This window comes from Monopterus albus, unplaced genomic scaffold (assembly GCF_001952655.1).
Source record: "Monopterus albus unplaced genomic scaffold, M_albus_1.0 scaffold98.1, whole genome shotgun sequence".
Classification (NCBI taxonomy): Eukaryota; Metazoa; Chordata; class Actinopteri; order Synbranchiformes; family Synbranchidae; genus Monopterus; species Monopterus albus.
This window is the reverse complement of record NW_018127978.1, coordinates 51289-72608: the sequence shown is the minus strand read 5'-3', so window position 1 is coordinate 72608 and position 21320 is coordinate 51289. Positions and strand designations below refer to the sequence as shown.

At 41.3% G+C, this 21320-nt stretch overlaps 3 protein-coding genes across 13 annotated transcripts in view; 2 read left to right on the top strand and 1 right to left on the bottom strand.

Annotated features, from left to right (window-relative positions):
• Positions 1-1252, top strand: part of tspan1 (tetraspanin 1) — a 16033-nt gene extending 14781 nt beyond the window's left edge. For all 6 annotated transcript variants that reach the window (XM_020609043.1, XM_020609044.1, XM_020609048.1 and 3 more), the window contains 2 exons: positions 645-728; positions 1167-1252. In XM_020609043.1, the coding sequence (XP_020464699.1) occupies positions 645-728; positions 1167-1226 (144 nt within the window). In that variant the 3' untranslated portion in view covers positions 1227-1252. The remainder of the gene's footprint in view (positions 1-644; positions 729-1166) is intronic.
• pomgnt1 (protein O-linked mannose N-acetylglucosaminyltransferase 1 (beta 1,2-)) lies at positions 662-16860 on the bottom strand. Of its 6 annotated transcripts, XM_020609040.1 has the most exons (23): positions 16711-16860; positions 16288-16531; positions 16004-16106; positions 15078-15193; positions 14349-14414; positions 13831-13950; positions 13594-13711; positions 13344-13442; positions 13015-13142; positions 12236-12306; positions 11619-11694; positions 11061-11144; positions 10810-10851; positions 10622-10680; positions 9722-9794; positions 8960-9088; positions 8230-8355; positions 7873-7937; positions 7724-7768; positions 7495-7630; positions 7065-7174; positions 1644-1719; positions 662-722 (listed from the first exon to the last, which is right to left on the bottom strand). In XM_020609040.1, exons 2-23 carry the CDS (start codon positions 16405-16407, stop codon positions 720-722), a joined length of 1965 nt encoding a protein of 654 aa, XP_020464696.1. In that variant the 5' UTR covers positions 16408-16531; positions 16711-16860; the 3' UTR covers positions 662-719. The 6 variants fall into 6 exon arrangements, with proteins under 6 accessions (XP_020464696.1, XP_020464693.1, XP_020464694.1 ...); XM_020609037.1 differs by lacking the exon at positions 662-722 and having other exon boundaries at positions 1590-1719; XM_020609038.1 differs by lacking the exon at positions 662-722 and having other exon boundaries at positions 1590-1719; positions 13831-13944.
• A 390-nt stretch (positions 16861-17250) lies between these two features.
• On the top strand, positions 17251-20123 carry LOC109965297 (interferon-induced protein with tetratricopeptide repeats 1-like). The gene is made up of 2 exons (XM_020609200.1): positions 17251-18165; positions 18827-20123. Exons 1-2 carry the CDS (start codon positions 18041-18043, stop codon positions 20121-20123), a joined length of 1422 nt encoding a protein of 473 aa, XP_020464856.1. The 5' UTR covers positions 17251-18040.
• Positions 20124-21320: the final 1197 nt, after the last annotated feature.

Here is a 21320-nt window from a genome sequence, read left to right as displayed (position 1 = left end):
GCGTGCTCGTGTGCAGCATGTACTGTACCATGTTCACCATCTCACAAAAGGAACGACAAAGAGAATGTGAATTTTTAACAAAACATTTAACAATATAAATTAACTAAGAACAATCTAAAGCAAATTAGAAAAAAAACTAGAAGTCCATTTTAAGACTTAGCAGCTGTGGATCAGTGGGTAGAGTGGGTCGTCCTCCACTCGTAGGTTGGTAGTCTGATATCCAGCTACTTCAGTCCACACGGCAGTGTCCTGATTTCACCGGTGTATGAAGGTTTATCTCAACCTATCAAACAGCTGAGAGATTTTAGTCTGGACTAACATGCTGGAACAACCAACACCACTGTCGTTTGTTCCAAAGCCCCAATGTTCACAAGGCTAAAAATATCATTCTTATTTTGGAATACCAGTCAAACAAAGTAGGAAACTGACTGACGCTGAAAACCTGCGACTTTTCCTTCTGATCATACTGAACACGGTCAAGTGGCTCAAAACAACATTCAACAGTTGCAGGCAGCTGGACGTGTGTTTTAGGCTATAATACAACAGAAGCTGTGAATCTGGCCTCTGGCACCTTCACCTGTTTCTTGGTCAGTGGGTATCAAGGTGACGTGAGAACTGACGTTTATGTTGTGTTTCTTCTTCAGGGCTGTTTTCCACACCTCCTGGAGACGCTCAAAAAGCATGCCAACATCGTGGGAGGCGTCGCCGCAGGAACTGGACTACTGGAGGTAAGACAAATGAAAATGGCAACATTTTCTGAAGAAACTTTGAAACATGGTGCTCAAAGATTTTGACAACACCAGAGAGATCTCAGACACCCAACAGCTGCCACGCTGGCAGCAAGGCCACAGAGTTTCCACCTGCTTTCTCCTGACGTTAAGTTTCAGCTGCAGTTCTCTCTGTGGCGGCCGTGGCAAATCAGGCACTGAGGGTATTTGTATACATTTCCATTCTCTCCTCCCTGACTTTTGCATCCCTGAATGGGAACACTTCAAAATACATATTGCATGAGACCAAATTCAAATTCCTGTGGTGCTGCAGTTCCTCTGTTTCTCCACTGCAACTCCTCAGTAAATATGATCACACGCAATTTCATAGTTCAGCCATAGTCTGGTTTGAGTAAAAAATAATGCCACAACATAATTAAGTCTGTATTGCTTCCTCAGATTGCTGCCATGATTGTGTCCATGTACCTGTACTGCCACCTGGACAACAGTGTCAGCTGAGACTCCTTCGGACTTGAAAACATGACTTGCAACAGATGAAAACCAAAATTTAGCAACATCATGTTCACGCTCTCACTCACATAACTGTTTCCATTTTCTTCATCTTTCAGAGAAAAGTTTAGATTTACTGTGAAGTCACGTTTTTGATGCTTTATATTTTATATTTTATAACACTTCCTGCCCTCATATGAACACCAACAAAGTGTAAATACTTCAAACAAAGTGCACTGAGGTAGTTGTTCTTTGAACTATTATTATTTTGGGTTATGACATTCAGCGCTTTCTACACATCTTTTTTAAATTAACAATAAATTGGTTGATCTGTAATTTGAAAGTAGTCAGTCACTGTGACAAACCCACTGAGCAGCTCTACAGAGCTTGGTAGCCCTAGCTTGGTTTCACACTGCTGTCATTCACCTGTGTGCAGCAGCAACAGGCACACACCAGCATGTTTTCCTCATAGGCAATATTGGGTGACTGACAGCTGGAGCACCTGGATGGACATGAAACATCAGTAAGAAGTGAGAACTGGGTTTACATTTGTTATGGAAACAATAAACAACTCTTAAACCCAGGCTGCCCCAAGCCCCAAGTTATATCACCTGTGTGTGTGTGTGTGTGTGTGTGTGTGTGTGTGTGTGTGTGTGTGTGTGCGTGCGTGCGCACGCACCAGTGGGTGAATGGGCTAATAGTGTAAAGCACTCCGAGTGTGCTTTCTTACATAGAAAAGCACTGTATAGGACTGTTTACCATGCCCTTATGGCCACCATTATCCTTGTTTAAAGACTGTACCTGTCTACACTGTTTGAAAATCTGCTTCCTCTGTAGGACAGACTGCACACATGAAAGGAAGCAGCAGAGCTCAGTACATCTTTTGTCCTGTAAACTATTCATTAGTGTTCCATCTCCTGCCCTGATTACATACATTGTGACACAAAGCTGTGTAAATGCAATTCAGTAAAAGGCCTGACAATTACCATCTTTTGTGTAACAGAAGTTTCCCTCTCAACTTACATGCTATTTGATCCATGGTCAACATTGCTTTTTCAGCTTTGAATGCGATGGCATAGTTTCATTAAGCACAAGCTATAAGGATAAACTGCACAGTTTCCACAGAGGAACTAAGGTTTTCAGTAAATAAATTGTTCTTGAACTGAGGATAAGTCAGCATTTTACCACGTTATACAAAGTCTAGATTAAAAAAAGCCATCTAAAAGGAACTGTATGGAACATTTTTGGCCATAATATGTCAACAGGTTAAAAGGTGCTATGACCAAGATATTCTCCTTTGAAATTTCTGTTGCAGAGCAAAAACTCTTGAGTTTTGGCCTGTGTGATCACTCCTGCCGCCCATTTGGCCCAGTACCATTTTGTCACCACAGGCTGCCAGATATGAAACAAACTGGCAGGCAAACCGCTGCAGACATGGAAGCAAATGGAGCTGATTTAGACTCTACCAGACCTAAAACGCCTTGCCATCCTTCTAAAACAGGCCCTAACCCCAGGTGCTGGTGGGCCCTTCTATGGTCTAGGGTGCTATAGGAATGGACTGATGTTTTCAGATGTACCAGCTTGTAAAAATCTGCAGTGTATTAGCAAACAATATCATGAGTCTGACAGCACAAAAAGCCAATACTCTGTTGGCTGCGATAGATTACTACACTCACAGTTTCAAGTCCAGTCTTACACAGTAGTGAAACAAAGGGAAATGAAGGTGGGAAAATCTCCTTCAAAATGTAAAGCTCAGGCTTTAAAAGACAACGATCCACATTTTATTTCCAATTACTTCATTAACAACATACAATAACTTAAGAGCAAATTCTTTTTAGCTTTATGCCATCATAGGTCAAGAAAGTCAGCGGTCAAAGGACAAGAAACCACATTTATCCATGGTCAACCTCAGTGGCTGCAGAAAACCACTGAGCCTTGAGGATTTGCATACATTTCCCTCAGCGCACGGCTTTCCTCTCACTGTCGCTTTGCTCGACATTCTCCTGGGAAATCTGCTAGCAGCACTGGGCCACACAAGCGCAGACATCTGAGCTTAGAATATCTACAAGATGACAGCGCCAGGCTTAGTCCATGAATACTATGCGCCACTATTAATCCTTCTGTTACTGTAACAGCAAACAGTTCAGTCTCAAAAGAGAAACAAGCATTATGAAACCTCAGTAAAAACATCTTTATTCATTTATTTGATAAAAGATCAAGGACCTCATACATATATTAAACCGCATCTGAAAGTTACAGTATGTCCACTGTTGCTCCTAATGGTACCTTCCAGTATTTTTCAAAATTATTAAATAAAGCATTAGGATTAAACAAAAACAACTGTATTGCTGAGAAAACAACTTATTTTGTGAAACCCTTGTGGGTCAAAAAGCAGCACACATACCACCACAGAAACTGGAGTTACATGAAAGACAAAAATGATCTCTATCCTCATCGTCTTAAAACAAAAGTGAAACATCCAGGACACAAATATTTGTTCATTCAGTCATAACAAGGAGTGTAATACTGCTCAGTAACGGACTCTTTCTGACAGGATGATCTTGGAGCAGACAGTTGAATGTGGTTGTCTGAACACACAAATACACACACTAAACACTTAAAAACGGCCTTAAATTTGTTTGTTATAAAGCATTTACTGTTTACACAATATGTATAAATGCTGAAATGTGGTACACTGTATTGAGGAAAAACGTCATCCAGGTTTTGCAGTAAGATGTTAGTGTTGTTGTTGCTCTACACTGTATGAAAACAAACCATTCACCAAAAGAAGCACTTATTTATTCAAGTAATTGTGATGCGGGTTTGGTACATGTAAGATAATTGTAAGTCCTCTTATGGCCAGATAACAGGGCCAATCACCATCAACTTGGACAAACTGTTTTCAGAGTCAACACGAGAGCCACAGAATCATTTCCCCCATGACTGAAGTTTAAGGCTGACTAACGAGAAAGGCTGCCTGTTGTTTTGAAAAATAACTGAGGTGTGATTTTCAGGTAATGAACCTAATGCAGCAGTCACAACTATGTTCACCATTAGCTTCTGTATTACAGATTTTAGCTGTTTAAAGGCAGAGACATAAGAAGCCGACCTGAAAGAACTAGCAGCGATGTAGGTCGGCTGTTGAGTCCCTCATGTCACCTTCTTCTGGGCCAGTCGGGTTGAAAAAGTGTCATTTGAACACACCGCACAGGTCACAGCCAACAAGAATGTACACTCTGCACCTGCGTAACAGAGATAACTCCCTCTACGAGCAGGGGGTGGTATCAGTATTCGCCATTCAGAACCTGAAGGAAGAAGAGCTAGAAGGTGGAAGTATAAGCTATAAACAAAAACACCCCATTCAAAACAGCTGCTTCTTTTGGTTGTGGAAAAAGAAGGGAGGTTTGGAGGCAAAAAAACAAAAACAAACAAAAAAAACAAAGAGAAACCCACAGGGAAAGCAAAAGGCAAATAAGTACCTCCTCACATTGCTGGATGTAGCAAAGATAAGTTAAAACTGCAGCAGCAGCTGTTGAGGTCATAAAATACACGAGGGCCATTGTAATATCTGCGTTCCTGTAACGTGGTAACTGCAGTTACCTGAAGCCTGCAACTACCCAGGTGGCCTCTCAGGATTCTGACTATATGAGGAGCATACAACCTGGCCAATGTCACTACAGGGACACATCCCAATCCCAAGGAACACAACATTTCTAATTAGTACTTAACAGTAGCAGCAAAATGCCATTACATTTTGGTAAAGCAGAAAAAACTACTTTGATCATTTTGAAGTTAAAAATTAAAATGCTTGGATTTTTACACTTTTCTGGTGTAAATTCCAGCTGAAACTCTTTATTAGTAGTGTTGTTTTGACAAGATATCCAGATTTGGGTGCCAAGTCATTTTCAGGACCAGACAGTCGTGTTCTGTATCAACACCCACCCTTAGTGAATGTACTCACTAGCAGAAAACCAAACCATGGTACAACCAGAGCAGACATAAACTGCATTATTCCTGTATAAACTTGCAGTGTACTGTTTGGTGTAAAAATGGAATATTTTACCATGTTTGTTTTTCCTCATTAAGCCTGACCCAAGGCAGCTGACCTAAGCAGTCCATAAAACCCACAGGACTGTTATAAACTCTTCCACTCACACTCAATATCTAATGCTGAAAATATGCTGACCCTTTTAATTTTATCAAAAAATATATTGGCATGTATATACATTACTTCATTATCTGTAAACGTTAGATTCTAAAAAAAATGCAGTGTTCTTGGAAAAAGTGGGTTGGATGAAAAAGCAAACAAACCACTTTTTGATTCATAAATAGAGATAAGTTAAAGACATATGTACACGATGGACTAAGCATTGAGTGGTTAAAAAAAAAAACTGGAGAAAACTGTCATTTGTACTGTTCTTGTTGAAAAGTTTGAGCTTGAATTGAAAATTTAACTGACTGTGGACCACCCCACAGCTGTCAGGGAAACAGAAAAAGAGGTTGACAGTAATACCCAGTGTCAGTTGTGCCATCACACATTTAACCAAAACCGGTTTGACCATCATCTTCTAACCAGTGGACAGATGTAGTAGTGCAGCTTGTAGTGTTAATCCATCCATGTTTAAGGAGGCGAAAAAAACAGCAGGACTCCATTTCCCAGGTATCCTCATATGCAAGTTCAACATCTAGGAAAAGTTTGTTTCATAGCTGAAGGTCCCAGGCTATTAGTGATTGTTGGTGGAGAAAGGTGAAGAAGAGTTAAGGCCTGGGCTTATTAAAGTGTCTAACTTCAGGTCTACATCTGCTCCACTGGTGCTCCCTCTTCTTTGGGTGGAGGCTCTAAGTGAATGGGAGTGACACTGGCTGGTTTCTTCACACTGGTCATGAGACAAAGTGGAGACAGAGTGGACAGACAGGAAGCCAGAGAGTGGACAGGCAGCGGTGAAAGAAAAAGAAAGACAGTGACATATTTGTTGTGTTTGCTACTGGTGTTGGTGGTATCACTATCAGTAGGGGCTATATCTTCTCAAATTATTTATAAATAAGACTTCTGGGCAAATGATAACAAATAAAGAACTGTTAATATTTTACTGAAAATGAACTCGACACTGGAATAGCAATAGCAGAAAATCTACAGGAAATACTTCTGTAGCTTGCCGGATAGCTAGCCAGCAGATATCAAACCTACAGAACAGCTGAATGAATGCTTGTGTGGTAGACGATGTGGTGTGCTAGCTAGCTTTCTACCTAGCTAGCACACCAAGTCACAGACGTTTGTACAGGGTCGTAGAGACAAAGCTGCTCACACGCTGTTGCTCCCAGTTTGTCCATTTCCTACTTTTCTAGCCGCACAGAGTTACAAAAACTGGGAGGTGCACGACCAGTTGAAACGACACCAGTGAGCACAAGCAGTTGTGACGCCATATTTGGGGAGTGCCACCAGGCAAACGAGTGAGAACGGCAAGTATGAACTAGGTGGAATGCACTGACCCTGGGAATCATGATGTAACCTAAATAAGCTGTGTGCTGCACAAACCATCATATAGGACAACAAGGTGGTACGGTGCAGCAGGACGTTACATGTCATCATGTTCCCACACCCTACAGTTCAGGTATTCTAAAAACATAAGGAGGACATAAAGATATCACCCGTGTGTACAGCAGCATAATATACTTCAGACTTTTCTGTTGATACTACACTGGGTGCCTGCGTAGCTGGACGTGCTCGTAAAAGGTGTAGTCTGCTTCTCAAAGTTTGGGCCACGTATGGACACAGGGAGATGATGTGATTAGCGCAACAGCCGACATCTATGATGGAGCGCAAAGCATAACTTAGACTTTACTTACGAGTATGGCGAGATTGGCACAGCTACCACCAGGACATGATTTCTCTTCCTGAAGAGCCGCCACAAACCTCTGTGGTACCCTCGGACATCCAGGTCCCAAACATGCAGGCACTGAACAGGAGAGACAAGACAAGAATGCTTTGACATATCTGGCTCTTTATAGATGGAAGAGGTTCGTTTCAGAGATCATATTAGAGAGACAACAACAAAAGAAGAAAATGGAATTCAGCTGGCCATATAGTCATGACAGTTAGGATCAGACTTAAAAATACTAGTGAGATGTCTGACCAATAAAAACAGTTTTTGCTCTGAATTCACTTGGATTTAAATGATACTGTTTGGCAGCAACAGTACTTCTTACATAGTCACTGTCAGTGTTTTAAAACTGCTCTTAAGCCACAAGAACTTATGACTAAGTTTAGAATGTGTACCTTGGCCAGCTCAGTCCAGGTGGATGTGTCCAACTCTGTTTCCATTTTAATGAACATGACATAGACCTTCCCCTCAGAGTCTGGCAGGAACGAGTCCTCACAGGGGTTTTTGGAGTGGTCCAGCACCTCGGCTTCTCTAAAATCACACACACAGTTACAGCAGCCATTCTGTAGCCTTTCCTCAATCATACAGCATCTACAGGATCAGTGACACTGATGCATGACTCACTTCAGAAGGTTCTGGATCTCCACTTCATAAGCATCTTTCTTCAAGCTGTGAAGCACAAGCACATCAAGACTGTAATTCCAATTTCAGAAACTATTCAAGAGCTCATCATGAGACAAACAGCATGACTCCACATGTTCTGGTGTACACACCTGTCAACATTCTTCAGCTGCACATTGGGAACAGTATTGAACTTGTGCTTCTTGAAATAAACCTCCTGTATGACAGAAAAGTCAGGGATAAACTGTATGACCAGACAAGCCAATGAGAAACGATTATATGAAACAAAGAAATCATTGAAATATCAGTTGATTAAAGCAAAATATCTTCACCTAAACATCACTAGGCAATATTCTGTCTGTTAAAGCTGCTAAACAAACAGAAACCTCAATTATGATTGGTAAACTATGTTATTCTGATAAATTTAGGCTCTCATAGTTAAGCTTGGTTGTGGGTTTTAACTTGTATGGAGCTTTATTAAAATCTAAAAAAACATTTCCAGATCTTACATGGAAGTAGCCATTCATGTTGAGGCCAATGATGCCAAAGTGGTAGGAGCGTGATACATCAGGGATGATGCACTCTCGGCCTTTCCTCTGCTCTGGCATTCGCATCCACATGTCCCAGTCCCACAGCTGCAGGAGTTTATCCACAGATATAACATCTCCAGCACAATCTCTCTCACACAGTTAAAGAACCAAGCAGGTATTTTAACACATTTTAACCCCTTAACTACAAACTTCTTCATGCACACTTCAGCATGGAGATATTTAAAACTTGCAGCAGATGGATAAACCATCACAGCTGCCATTCTTTAATCACAAGTCAACCAAAACAGTTTTAGCATGTCTGTGTTCGATTGTTGCTTTTCTTCTTCAGTGTAGTGTAGCTTATGAAGAAATACACTTTTGACTGGCAAGTTATTGGCTCCAGGACGTTAGTGTTGGTCCCTGCTCACAACTGCTGTTGCACACACATATATTTAAAGTTGTATTTTCTCTTTTGGCCACTTGGGGGCAGCAAAATATGTTGTAAACACAATAATGGTGAAATGTCATGAGTTGGCCCTGCCGAGCTGAGGCGTGCGCAGCTTGGCTGTGATGAGCTGCACTCAACCACTGTTAGCAAACAGCTCCCTGCTACACTGTGTGATGCTTGTGTGTGATTTTTATAGACATGAACTGAAACCACTGGCAGACTAGAAAACAAACTGGAGGGTAGAGGTGGGGTTGTCTGCACCTTCTCAGGTGTCGGCCACTTTGGCTCCAGTTCGTCCTTGTAGATGCTCTTTTTCAGCACCCAGCCCAGGCCGGGCATACTCTCCACTCTGTAGAGCAGGGCCGGGTCCTCTGCGGTGTGCTCATAGCCCTGTATAACAACAGCAGCAGCTATCAATGACACATGCAGCTATTCCAAGGGCATCAAGTTGTCCCATTCAATAGGTAGGAAGTAACAGAAGCTGCTTTAGGGCAGGAGGAAGATGAACTGAAACAACATCTGAATAAGTGTGTCACACTCTCTTTTCTATGTGTAGGAACAGAGTAAGAAGTACAGATTTGTGTCGCTTGCTCTGGGTGACACCGACTTATACCCTCAGGTCAGAAAAAAAAACTGATAACGCCTCATCACATGTTCTTCTGTTTCCTTTATATTCATTACTACCACTACTGCATCTGAAAATACCATCAATGTTTAAACTCTCCAGTCACTACCGCCACACACTCAGAATCACACTGTGATGATGATGTCCACCATGGCATAAACATGGTGTCTATTACCATTTTGCAACTCCACAGGAGAAATACCTCTGCTTCTCAAAAACATTAATTTTCAGGTGAAAGGAAACAAGATTCCTGCAAATGCCTATGCAATGATAACCAGCCTGAAGTAAGCTACATGTGCAAAAGTGTGGGATGAACAGAGGAGGAGGAACAGGAGTTAAACAGGGGACAGGCACAGATAACTAAATAAGAGCTGAGCAGGTACAGCAGTAGCAGTCACCTGGTCGTTCCAGGCCGAGATACAGTACAGACTGTCATCCTCATCCAACAGGTGGATGGACTGACTCAGAAAACTGCAAGAAAAACAAAAGCAAAGGTGACGTTGGTGCATACAATACCATAATACATATAACACACAACACTAAAACTGCTGTGTTGCACTGGGCAACAGCAACCTGACAGTGACAGACACTAGATAACCCACAGAGCACTCTATAATACTTGAAAGACATTTTTCAGGCCAAAAACAAATAAAATATATGAGTACAAGATATGAACCACATTCTGGACCAATCAATCTGGATCTAAAATGGCACCAGCCAACAACCAGTAAAGTAATATCTCAGTTTGTTGACAGTCAGACAGTCTAAAGTCTTAAACCTAAGTCACATGACAAAAAACAAACTACTTCAAGTCAAAACTTCAGAGCTGGAGCTTCAACAGGAGCAAACACAGTGTTCAAAGAGGAGTCTGTTCAGCAAAGGAAGGCTGGAGCAGCTTCATCACTGTGGAGACGCTGCCACCTAGTGGAGTCCACACTTAGCACAGTGCATGATGAGAACAGGCTCGGTACAACAAACTTTTCATGAAAAATTATTCATCATAGCTGATGTCCCAGCAAATGATAACAGAAATGTGTAAACCACTCAAGGATATTTGTAGACTAACAAAGAAATGAAATTAATTTGGGTAAATGTCTTATCAATCTTGTGTTTCTATTATGGCGTTTGTGTGTTGTTTCTCTTAGAAAACCAGCAGCTCCTCATTAGGTGGACACAGCAAACATTCAGCAACTTACTGAATTAATTAATCAATCAAAAAGATGCAGAATAATTTCGTGCCAATCAATCAAGTAACTGTGATAACTACTCAGCAGTGGATGTGCACACTGAGTACGTACCTGAAGAAGTCGATGGAGATATCCAGGTCTTCTTCTAAGACGACAGCAAAATTAGCATCCTGATAAAAAATAAAGAATAACATGCTGGGGGAGTGCTCACTTACATCACACACCCTACATATTACTGCTCAGCCTGACATTCATGAAAGATTAAGTTTTTGTTGTGGAAAAAGAAACCAAGTACTCACTGGGTGAAGGTTGAAGGTTGCAGTGAGACTCGCCTTGTAGTGCTGCGACAGAGAGCAGAGACCGGTTGGTGAGTTCACAACAGAAAAGCACAACTGCTGGAGCTCTCAGTTACTTTAATGAGCTAAAGTTGGACTAAACTTCAAGACAGTTTCATCTATGTGATAGTTAAGCATGATGCATTTAACAAAATCACAAGTGCTGGTTTGTAATTGAACCTCACTGAGTCCATGAGCAGCTAACTGTTGTTTACCTGGGACACTCTGGCGTTCTTGATGCTGATGGGTGTGTGCTGAACCCCCTTCAGTCCAAACAGCTCCACCACATCCATAGGCTCCTGGGTCATAAACAACACATGAGATGGGTGAAACGGTTTTTCAATATGATGTATCAGGAGGGCTGTGTCTTTGAAATGATTTGGCTCAGCAGTGTTCACACCGGAGCCAGGTACATGGCACTGACACACACGGACGGGAAGCAGAACCATAAACAGAACAGAACAAACAAATATCAGGACTGAGCATCAAGGCCTGGGGTGTGAGCAAGCCCTTAGTCAGTCAGGACCCTCTGACTAGTGATGTTCTGAACCCACTACATACCCTTTTGTATTAGATGGTTTTGTTTCACCTCTACTGTCCCAGTTCTGACAGAAACATCTCATACTGGTGTATGCAGACATGTTGATATACTTATGAAAGATACCGGGGGAAAAAAACAAAACAAATATTTTGTGTACTCACTCTCCTATGTAATGACATCCAAGTTGAAAGGGTGGAGAGATTAAAAGTTAAAGTGGAAATAAAGCTGATACCTCATAATATCCATCAATGAAGACAGTGATCATCTGTGGGTTGACGCCATGAGCCGAAAGAAGTGACCTCAGCATCCTGAAAATAGACGACGACTGGTTGCAATTGTGTTTTAGACAAGAGGAATGAGGGTCATTTCTTCTAATGGCTCTGTACTGATGGATGACTGTGTGATTTACCAGGGGCTGACAAGTGAATGGTCATTTTCCTTCATATTAATAAGACCAAATGTATTTGTAATGAAGGGATCGCCTTCTTTCTTCATCCTGCTTTGACAACAGCAGCTTATTGCAGCTCGTAGAGCTTAAATTAAAATATCCAGCAGAGCAGAAAGTAATTTACTAAGAGAAATATTTTCTGTCTGTGGGCCTCATGTATGTTCATTTGTTAAAATGCAGTTTAACTATGAAATTCTAACAAATAAGAACTTATTTTATAGATGACAAGTTAAAAATCAGGTATAACCGCCACTTTAAATGTGGTCGAAAACAGAATGTGCTAAGTAACTGAAATCACAAAATAACCCAACATTCTGAAGCAGTTTCTGAAGTGTTGACTTCCTTTCATAGAAAAACAACAACTTCACAGTCCTTTTGCATCACTAGTCTTCGGATCCTACCGGTACAGGTAGTTGGGTCTGTTCCCTGCGATGACAGCCACAGGGACATTGAAGACGTTATTGTTAGGGAGCTGGAAGGAGAAAGAAAATAATGCAAGTAAAACTTGACTACATTTCAAATCACTGGGAGAAATCAGGTCACGCAGGTAATGGGACAGCAGGTACACACGCATGTACCAAACCAAACATGGCGCAGGGCAGGAATAATACAGCACCCCAGTCTTGTTTTGCATGCGTGACTTCTTTTAAGTCGACTGGTTATCCAAGATGCTTCCAGACCGTGTCAAACTGCTTGTACTGTGAGAGGACATGCTTTGTAGTGACAGCACAGCTTAATGCACAAAGATGCCTGGATTTAATGGTTTTACTGAGATATTTAGTGTCATTTCAGTCACAATACAAGAATGTACTGCTACAGCTAATAATGTTCCTTTCATTCTGGAGAACTGCAGTCACAGCTCAATTTTTCAGATCCAAATTCTGAAACTGGATTAATTTAGATTACAGCAGCACACCAACAGGAAAAAAGTAATCTGACAGAAAAGTAGCTCTTAAACATTTTAGTCACTTTCGAACCAAACATTCCAAATTATTTGCTAGCTCTTTCTTCTTCAATGTGAGGATTTTCTGCTTTTTGTATATGATGCGAAAAGAAATGTCTTTGGACTTTGGTCGGACAAAACAAGAAGACAGAGTGACACTTTAAGCTCTGGGAAACTGATGAGCATTATTCATTATTCTATCTAGAGTGAATGAAGGAGTATTGTTTTGTGTCTTACTGGGTCAGGACTGAACTCGATGGGCGCTGGGTCTTTGCAGCTGCAGATGCTACCGTATCCTTCCACTTTGCTGCAGAAGAGCTTCCTCCTCCTGTTCAGCTCGGTGTCTGCCCAGTGGCACTCTGCCTCTGCAGGACACAGATTCCACTTCATATGTAGAATTTTTAAGAAATCTTCTCCAAGTGGGTTAAAGAGTAGGAGGTAGGCAGGGGTAGCTCTGATTTTACAACCAGGATCTTTTGGTTTGGTTCTTGCCATAACGGAACATCACATCATGATCCTTTAGATGGATGTTACACTTTTCTAAGCATGCTAGAACCGTCTCGTACCTTCAGAGGCAGTGAGCTGCACCTCGGTCTTCAGAAGCACCGGGTCTCCCCAGGTGGACAGAGCTGGAGATTTCGAGTGCTTCTCTCCATACACTTGACCTGGACACATGTTCAAACACAGTCAGCAGGTCAACATGAGAAATTTCTAAAAGCACACTCACTACTGTACTGGGGGTAGAAGCAGAAGATGCACATCTCAAAACATCATGACATAAAATAATAAAACACCACTGAGTGTTAACTCCTCTACCTCCTTTCTTCACCACCAGAGTCCACATGTCCCTCCAGCTGAGGTTGAGGGATGCCTGGCTGCCGAGACTCTTCAGCAGGTTCTTCGCAGCATCCTTCAGGTGGAATGTTCCCTCATCCTGCAGAAGAAAACAACATTCCACACACATTCTGTTAGATTTCTCTTTTGTCAACCATCTGCATGAATATACATTAATAACTAAGCTGACTTGTCACCAAGACAGTAGTACTGACTGACCTTTATCGTAAAGATGAGGACTCGACCCCGGGTCACCATGTTCAGGAAGAGGATCATGGCTTCATCCTCATGGGGAGAGTAGGTGTCAAATATCCTTTTAGCCATCACATGACCCTGAGACTCACACACACACACATACAGTGACTGATTTATCTGACCCTCCTTTAATTAAACAGATTAATTGTGCCTCCATGTTCTTGGTTTTCCTCCACTTCAGAACAAAACTGAAATAATTTGGAGAGGAAGTGGGTTTTCATGCAGACTGTCCTTTTCTTCTTCTTCTATTTCTTTATTTGCATAAAACCTAAATACTCAATTGAGTCTCTGCTGTTTTTTTTGGACAGCACAGTCAGGAATTTTATCGAACTAGCCATACAGTGAGAAAATGGGTAAGACGATGAATTATTGTTATAAAAATTTCAGTCTCAGCTGTAGTCTGAAATGAAACTTGTGATGCTGAAATGGAAGAAAAGTCATTTGTTAACATTTGACAGGAAGAAGAAGCAGCAGATGCTCACTGTTGCCTGATTGAGAACTATCACATGGATGCCTCTGCCCTGCTCCCGCATGTCATCCTCCAGAACCTACAGGAGATGAGCAATATAAAGAAAGGTTTTACCAGTGGTCTGCTCAAACTACATGACTAAAGGAACAGGCTGACATTTTGCCAACTTTCCAGAGGCTGATGAGAAGATTGATATCAGTTCCATCTCCTTTACAGAGACAGAGCTGAAACATGTTTAGGCTAGCTTAGCAAAACAAGTACAAGCACAGGGGAATCTGCTAGCCTAGCTCCATCAAAACAAATTAAAATAATCTAGGTGAGATGGCAAACTGTTTTCTAAAATGGCTGAGTTTAATGTTTTGATCAGTGAGAGCTAAGCATTGCAACTGAATTACCAACTGCAATCAGTGTAAAGAAATTACACCTACAATAAACAGCAGATCTAAATCAAAAACAAACACATAAACCTAACAATGTTACATCACTGTTTATTGCTGCTTTGTACATTTGTGCAATGACCCCATTTCATTTCATTTTATGAGACATCAGTTGACATCAAAGCTGATGCAGGGTTTAGGCCTGTAGTTTGTGATGAATGTTCATGAACATTACAGACAGTTAAAGTAACAATTTTATTTTTAGCTGTCATTTTCTCTGTTGTTTGTTTCAACCTGTCTGCTCTTCTCATTGCTTGTGCTTTCTGCCTCACAAAAATATTATTGATTAAAATGACCAAACTCACAGTGGTTCCATCCACTGCCACATAGACCTTGGAGCGGCTGGAGTACACCTCAATGTCCAGCACTTTGCGTCCATTAGCTGACCTGCGTGGTGTATCCATGTTGGGCATCATGTCCTCTTTAAAAGGAACAGAAAACCAAAATTAGGAAATCCACAATAAAACCATGGCGAGACTGGATCCGTTCCCAAAACAGCATCTTCAGTACAGGTTTGGCGTTAACAAATAATTCCCCAAGTAAAACACAACTCTCTACTCCATCTCTGAGTGTTTTTGTCAACAACAAACTTGGAAAAGCCAGAAAAAGGGAAATGTATACTTTGATAAAAGAAGTTTTATCTGCCAGGCCCACCTATAGGTCCATCTTTACATTCATATGTTGACAACTATCAGTGTACAAACTCACCAAGTTCCTGTGGACAACCTGAAGTTTCCAAAGACACCAAATATGTCCAGCAGAGATTTGGGGAAATCTTCATCTAGAGTCACAGTTTTAACCATTTTAAATATTAGAAAGTTTCGATGCATATTTAGAACCTACTGACAGAGGAAAACAGACTACACTGGACACCCTGATCACCTCAAGTAATTCAGTGATAGTCTTCATACAGATCTTATTACAAATTCCAACAAAATCTTTGACCAGTGAGTTTCTGTGACCATGAAGGCTAAACTCAGGACAAAATCCTTAATGATATGGACAAAATAAATACTGGCGGCTGAGACGGTATATCTCTATAGAAAGGCCTGTACACTACTGACCAGAGGTGTCTGCTACCAAAGCTCTTTGTAAGCCTATTTAAATATCAAGGGCTGATCTGACTGACCAAACAAAGATACAACTGTGCCGTGATATTTCAGCCAAATGCTGAAACAACAAACAGTGTGAAACAAAGATAGACAAAATGAGTCCTGGGCATGTTTCTCACCATATTCTTGAGTTTCTGCATCTTCATTAGCTACTCTTCTTGTGTCCAGGATGAGTTTAATGTTGACTATGACAGTTATCAGCAGAAACAGCACAGCTCCAGCCTGAGGACGGGAAAACAGTCTTCACGTTGAAATCTTATTTCACTTCTAGTGAGGGCTTTAAGTTGCATTTGTTTGTGGATTACACAGTCTCAACGTTTCATACATGTGTGAAACGTTGCAAACATAAATGCAAGAAAACATGTGACGTTACCGTTCGACGCAACAAGACAGTTTCACAGACCTGACAAAACCGACGAATCGTCCTCTTGTTGGTTAGTTTATATTTCCAGGTGAGATACAAGCTCCGTTGTTGGCGCGGGATGAAAGGCTTGGCTCGGGGATTGGGGGTCCAGGTCTCCATTTCGGACACTCACAGCTGCCGACACAGAGCTCAGACCCTCCGCCTGCCCTCCTCCACCTCCCGCGGCCGGGACATGCACTGCTCCACAAGAACACTGAGACACGGTTGGCTGTCACATCATCATCTGAAAGACACAGAAGCAGCTAAGTTCGCTGAGCTAACCACGAAGTTTAGCTAAAGATAGCAAGTGGACTATTTTTACACCAGCAGAGTAACTACTGTTGGCATTTCCAGCTCAGTTAGCCGGACTTTAACACACTCCAGTCGTCTCTTTTCTGTACATTTATTGGTATTGCTACTCACAGAGTCGTCACTAATCCATGCATTAACGTTTTAATCTGGCAGCAAGCAGCAAAATCCAGTAAACTAGCTTTTAACTTCTTCTGCATACTACATGCACGGTATATCGGTCGCAGGTCAGTGACGCAATCAAGCGTAAGTTTGTTAAAGGGTTGGGTTTTTTTTTTTCTTCTTCTTCGTCGTCTTCTTCTTCTTCTTCCTCCTCTTTGGCGTTTATTTGCAGTTGGCATGCAAGACGTTGCATTACTGCCATCTCTTGGTGACATTGAACTTGTAAATTTCCATCCCGTTAAATTCTTTTAATCACTCCAGTTCTTACTTGGACGTTCAACACAATCCTTCTGTTTTGACCCCTAAAATCCAGTATTTTTTGTGACTGCATTCCAGACACTTCTCCTGAGCTCATTTATCATGTCTCCCCGCTCTGCTGTGTACTTTTTGCAGGCCAACATCACATCTCAACTGTTTCTATTTCTCTACAGATCCCCCAAAGCCCATTTGGATGCTTACCTATTTTTTAGATTACACTATTTAAATTACTGTGCCCTATTCACAACCTGGCTATAACCTATCATAAGAAGCATTATTGCCATCAACAACAGGTTATTTCCTGTGTATACTGAAACATATCACATGATTCTTCTTGTCCTATATTTAGCCTTGGAGTAATGTCTGGTCCTTTCAGAAGCCAAAATTGCCTGTGTCCATGTACAACATAGAATCCCCATAATTCAATAATTACTAACACTGAGTTCAGCATATGTGACTCACTACTTCACTTGGACTTCAACCTTTTGCCCTATGATGTCGATTGCGTTGATATCTTTCAAATCTTTTAATCAAAAGAGTAAAGTGTACAGTGAATTGAAACCTCATTTCTCTGGTAGCAGATATACTGTTAATGAATCTGACAACAGCCAGTCATGTTGCTCAAGCAGAAGTGAAAAGTGAGACAGATCAGATCAGATTAGATTATGACATGTTCAGCAAAAACAAATGGCAACATGCAAAACAATACTCAAAATAGGCAATTAAATGTCACAGGAAATAAACACCAAGGCAGAGTTGACCACTTTTAAAAGATATAGTTTTGTAGAGAGTAATAATGGCAACCTATAGGCAGCATCCATCATTTTGGTAAACCTGGATTCATAGACAAGACTTTAATCTCTAGAAACAAATCAAGAGAGACCAGGATGTGTTCACGTGGACCTGGTGAGTCATCACTTGCTGTGCTTTTTCACTATGCCAGATATGTGGTTGTGGGTGTCTGACACTGGGAAAATAAAGTCCACCGAGTCCAAATCTAGTGTCCAACATAACATCATTTACAATGCACAAGTTGAACATTACTGATTTTTATGGTGCAGCAGCCAAAACAACAGCACACATAGAGAGCAGGAATCAGAGACTTATATTCAGAAAACTACTGAGTGCAGGCAACAGCTGGAAGATGAGGTAAGTCATTGCTTCTTTGTGTCACATCTGTAATAAGTAATATTTTTTGTGTAGTATACAATTAGAATCCACTGTCACTGATTTAATTTTACATGGCTTTGTTCTTTTCTCTCCTTTCTCTATTTTCTTCCTGTTTTATTGAGCTTCTTGTTCTATTTCTTTCTTTTCCCTTTCACTCTTCTTCCTTGCTTATTGGTTCCTCCCTTATTTTTGGTCCTTCTGTCATTCATTCTTATTTTTCATTCTCCCAGTTTTAGCCCCCTTTCTTCGGTGCTTCCCCTGTTATTTATCTTCCTATGGCCTTTGCCTGTCCTTACCTTGGGCACTATTCATTTCTCCATTCATGTATTCTCTCCCACATTTATCCATTAATTTTCATCCACTTTGTTATTTATGATTCTTCCCTTCCGTTCTTACTTGCCTCTTTTATCTTATGCCCTCATTTCTTAACTGATTCCCTCTTTTCTTTTTTCCTTCTCTCCTTCCTTTCCTTGTAGCTTCTGATATTTTCCCATGTCTTTTTTCAGTCTTACACTGTTTATTATATTTCCTCCCTTCATCACATGATTTAAACAGTGATTATCCAAACATCACAAGCCACAGAGCACATTATAATCCTGTCCTGTTAGATGTGATTTAATAAACTTGTAATCTCTGGCAGTGCTGCTCAGAGTCCATCGACACTGCTGTCCCTACAGTGCCACTTCACCTGGGATCTGGACACTAGCATGTCCAAACATTTCTGTCTCAGGGACAAGTTGGAGGACATTGGCACTGAGGAGGGCTACAGCTGGCTTGGTCACATTTACAACCTGCAGGGGTACATCCACTACCAGCTGGGGTTAATTGATGACGCCCGGAGATTCTTCAGCATGGCTGCAGAGGCCTTTCGCCAGATGAGAAACACTGTCACAGATGAGGGTCCTTGGTTGGTGGTGAACTACGGGAACCAGGCTTGGCTGCACCACCACCTGGGAGAAGAAGCAGAGAGCCAAGCTTACCTGTCAAAGGTTGACGCCCTGCTGAATAAATACCCATCTCCATCGCAGGACGAGCTGCACCCAGAGGTCTACGCTGAAAAGGCCTGGACCCTGATGAAGTTCGAGGCAGACCAGAAGCTGCTGGCTGCAGATTACTTCCAGAGAGCCATCAGGATGCAGCCAGACATGGTGGAGTGGCAGACCAGCCATGTCTTGGTGTTAGTAAATGCCTTTAAACAGTGCAACAAAAAGCTGGGGGCTGACATCTTAGAGAAAATGAAAATTGCCAAGGAGCATGATCCAGAGAATTTGTTTCTTGCTGTGCTTTACCTTGAGGCATGTGCCAAAAATGGACAAAAAATTGAGGCTGAAGCATGTGAGTTGGCCAGAAGAATTTTAAGAAAGCCAGTTAGCAGCTACAGTGGTATCAAACCATTACTAAGGTTCTACAGAAAGCATGTGTCTATGGATGAGGCTATTGATTGGGCAGAGGAGGCTCTGGAAAGACATCCAGATGAAAGATATCTGAAGAGGTGTGCTGCACTCTGCTACAAAAAGAGAATCTTCCTACAGAAGCACAATCCACCGGAGCACAGCATGATAAACAGAGCAATCGCTCTGTATAGGGAAGTGATTTCTCTCTACCCTCATTCTTCACTTAAACAAAAACTGTCTCTTGCAAACTTATACTCAGAGTCAAACCTCCAAGTTGAAGGTGACCAGATATTTCAGGAACTGCTAGAAAGTGATCTGGATCCTGAAGAATCTCAGATGCTTTACAACTACTATGCTAAATATTTACAATCTGTTCGAAAAGAGAGCCACAAGTCGATAGAATATCACATGATGGCAGCGGCGATACCGCAACAATCATTCTACCGCAAGAACAGCATCAGTATTCTAGAAAGGATCAGAGAGAGAAACAGAAACCGAATGTGTGGCGAGATCGAAGAGCTTCTGGCTACACTGCAGTGTTAATACAGAACAATGTCAGTATTCAGAGTCTGATAATGATTGATTATTAAATAATCAATCAATAAAAATAAACTGTAACATTTATAGCAACAGATATAGCAACATCTGAATTGTATCTACTGGGTTGTGTGGAATCATGACTTACTGGTTTGGCTTCACTGTGTGTCCAGACATCCTGGAGAAGACCAGTGTTCTAATCTGTTAGCCCACGTTTAATAAAGGGACTTAATTATCAACCATCCAGCGTCTGAATTGGATTTTAAACCCTTTTTAACATTGTTAATTGTTTGTTAACACACAAAATCGACAACAGCTACTCTGTGTATGAAGTCCAAGGTGTATGCTGTAAGAACGTGCAGAGCCAAATGAAAGGGACTCAGCTGAAACTAAAATACTATTTTGACTCTGGGGCAGAAATTTACAGTAGATGTGAAACCAAACCATGTTCAGCCAAACACCTGATGTCAGCACTTTTTGAGGAGTCAGGGAACACCTGCTGAAGAGCAAAGAAGAAAGTTAGTGAGTGATGCAGAGACCACACCAATGATGTTCTGGGCCCTTTGAAATGTTGAATGGAGTCCCTGTAAAGACAACAGGCTTTGGTGACTGATTAATCCACCAACCACCGCCCCACCATGGGAGCACTGTAATGGTACAGTGCTTTGCTGCTTTAATGACCTGTAACAAAGCAGAAGCATCCAGTCATCCATCAAGTCCACACACACACACACGTCTTTATGCCTTTGTGTGGCCCACGTTCTGTGACTTCTTTGTGAGGGCCACCACTTCTACTATAGCTACAATGGTGCAAAACACAAATCTATCATGAGGTGGCAATAGAGAATCAAAATGTCACTTCCGAATTCAGAAAACTCAAAATAAAAAAAATCTTTTTCTTCTACACGTGTGAGGACCAGAGCCTGTTGCCAAGCAGATTTGTTGAACTGGACTGTCTGTCACCAAGCACCAAAACAATGCAAGTTATATCACCAGGTTTTATCAGATCTTTCATAACTATTCCATCTTACTTTCCTGGTTAACCCAAACCACAGCATTACAGAGATGCAAGCATGTGATTTTTAATTTTGCCAATGTAAAGTTTATTTAAATTTGATTGTATTTACATCTATTAAAAATGTATTATAAAAATGGTATATGGTATGCATCTCTGCATTTAAAACTGGGTAGTTTTGCAGACAT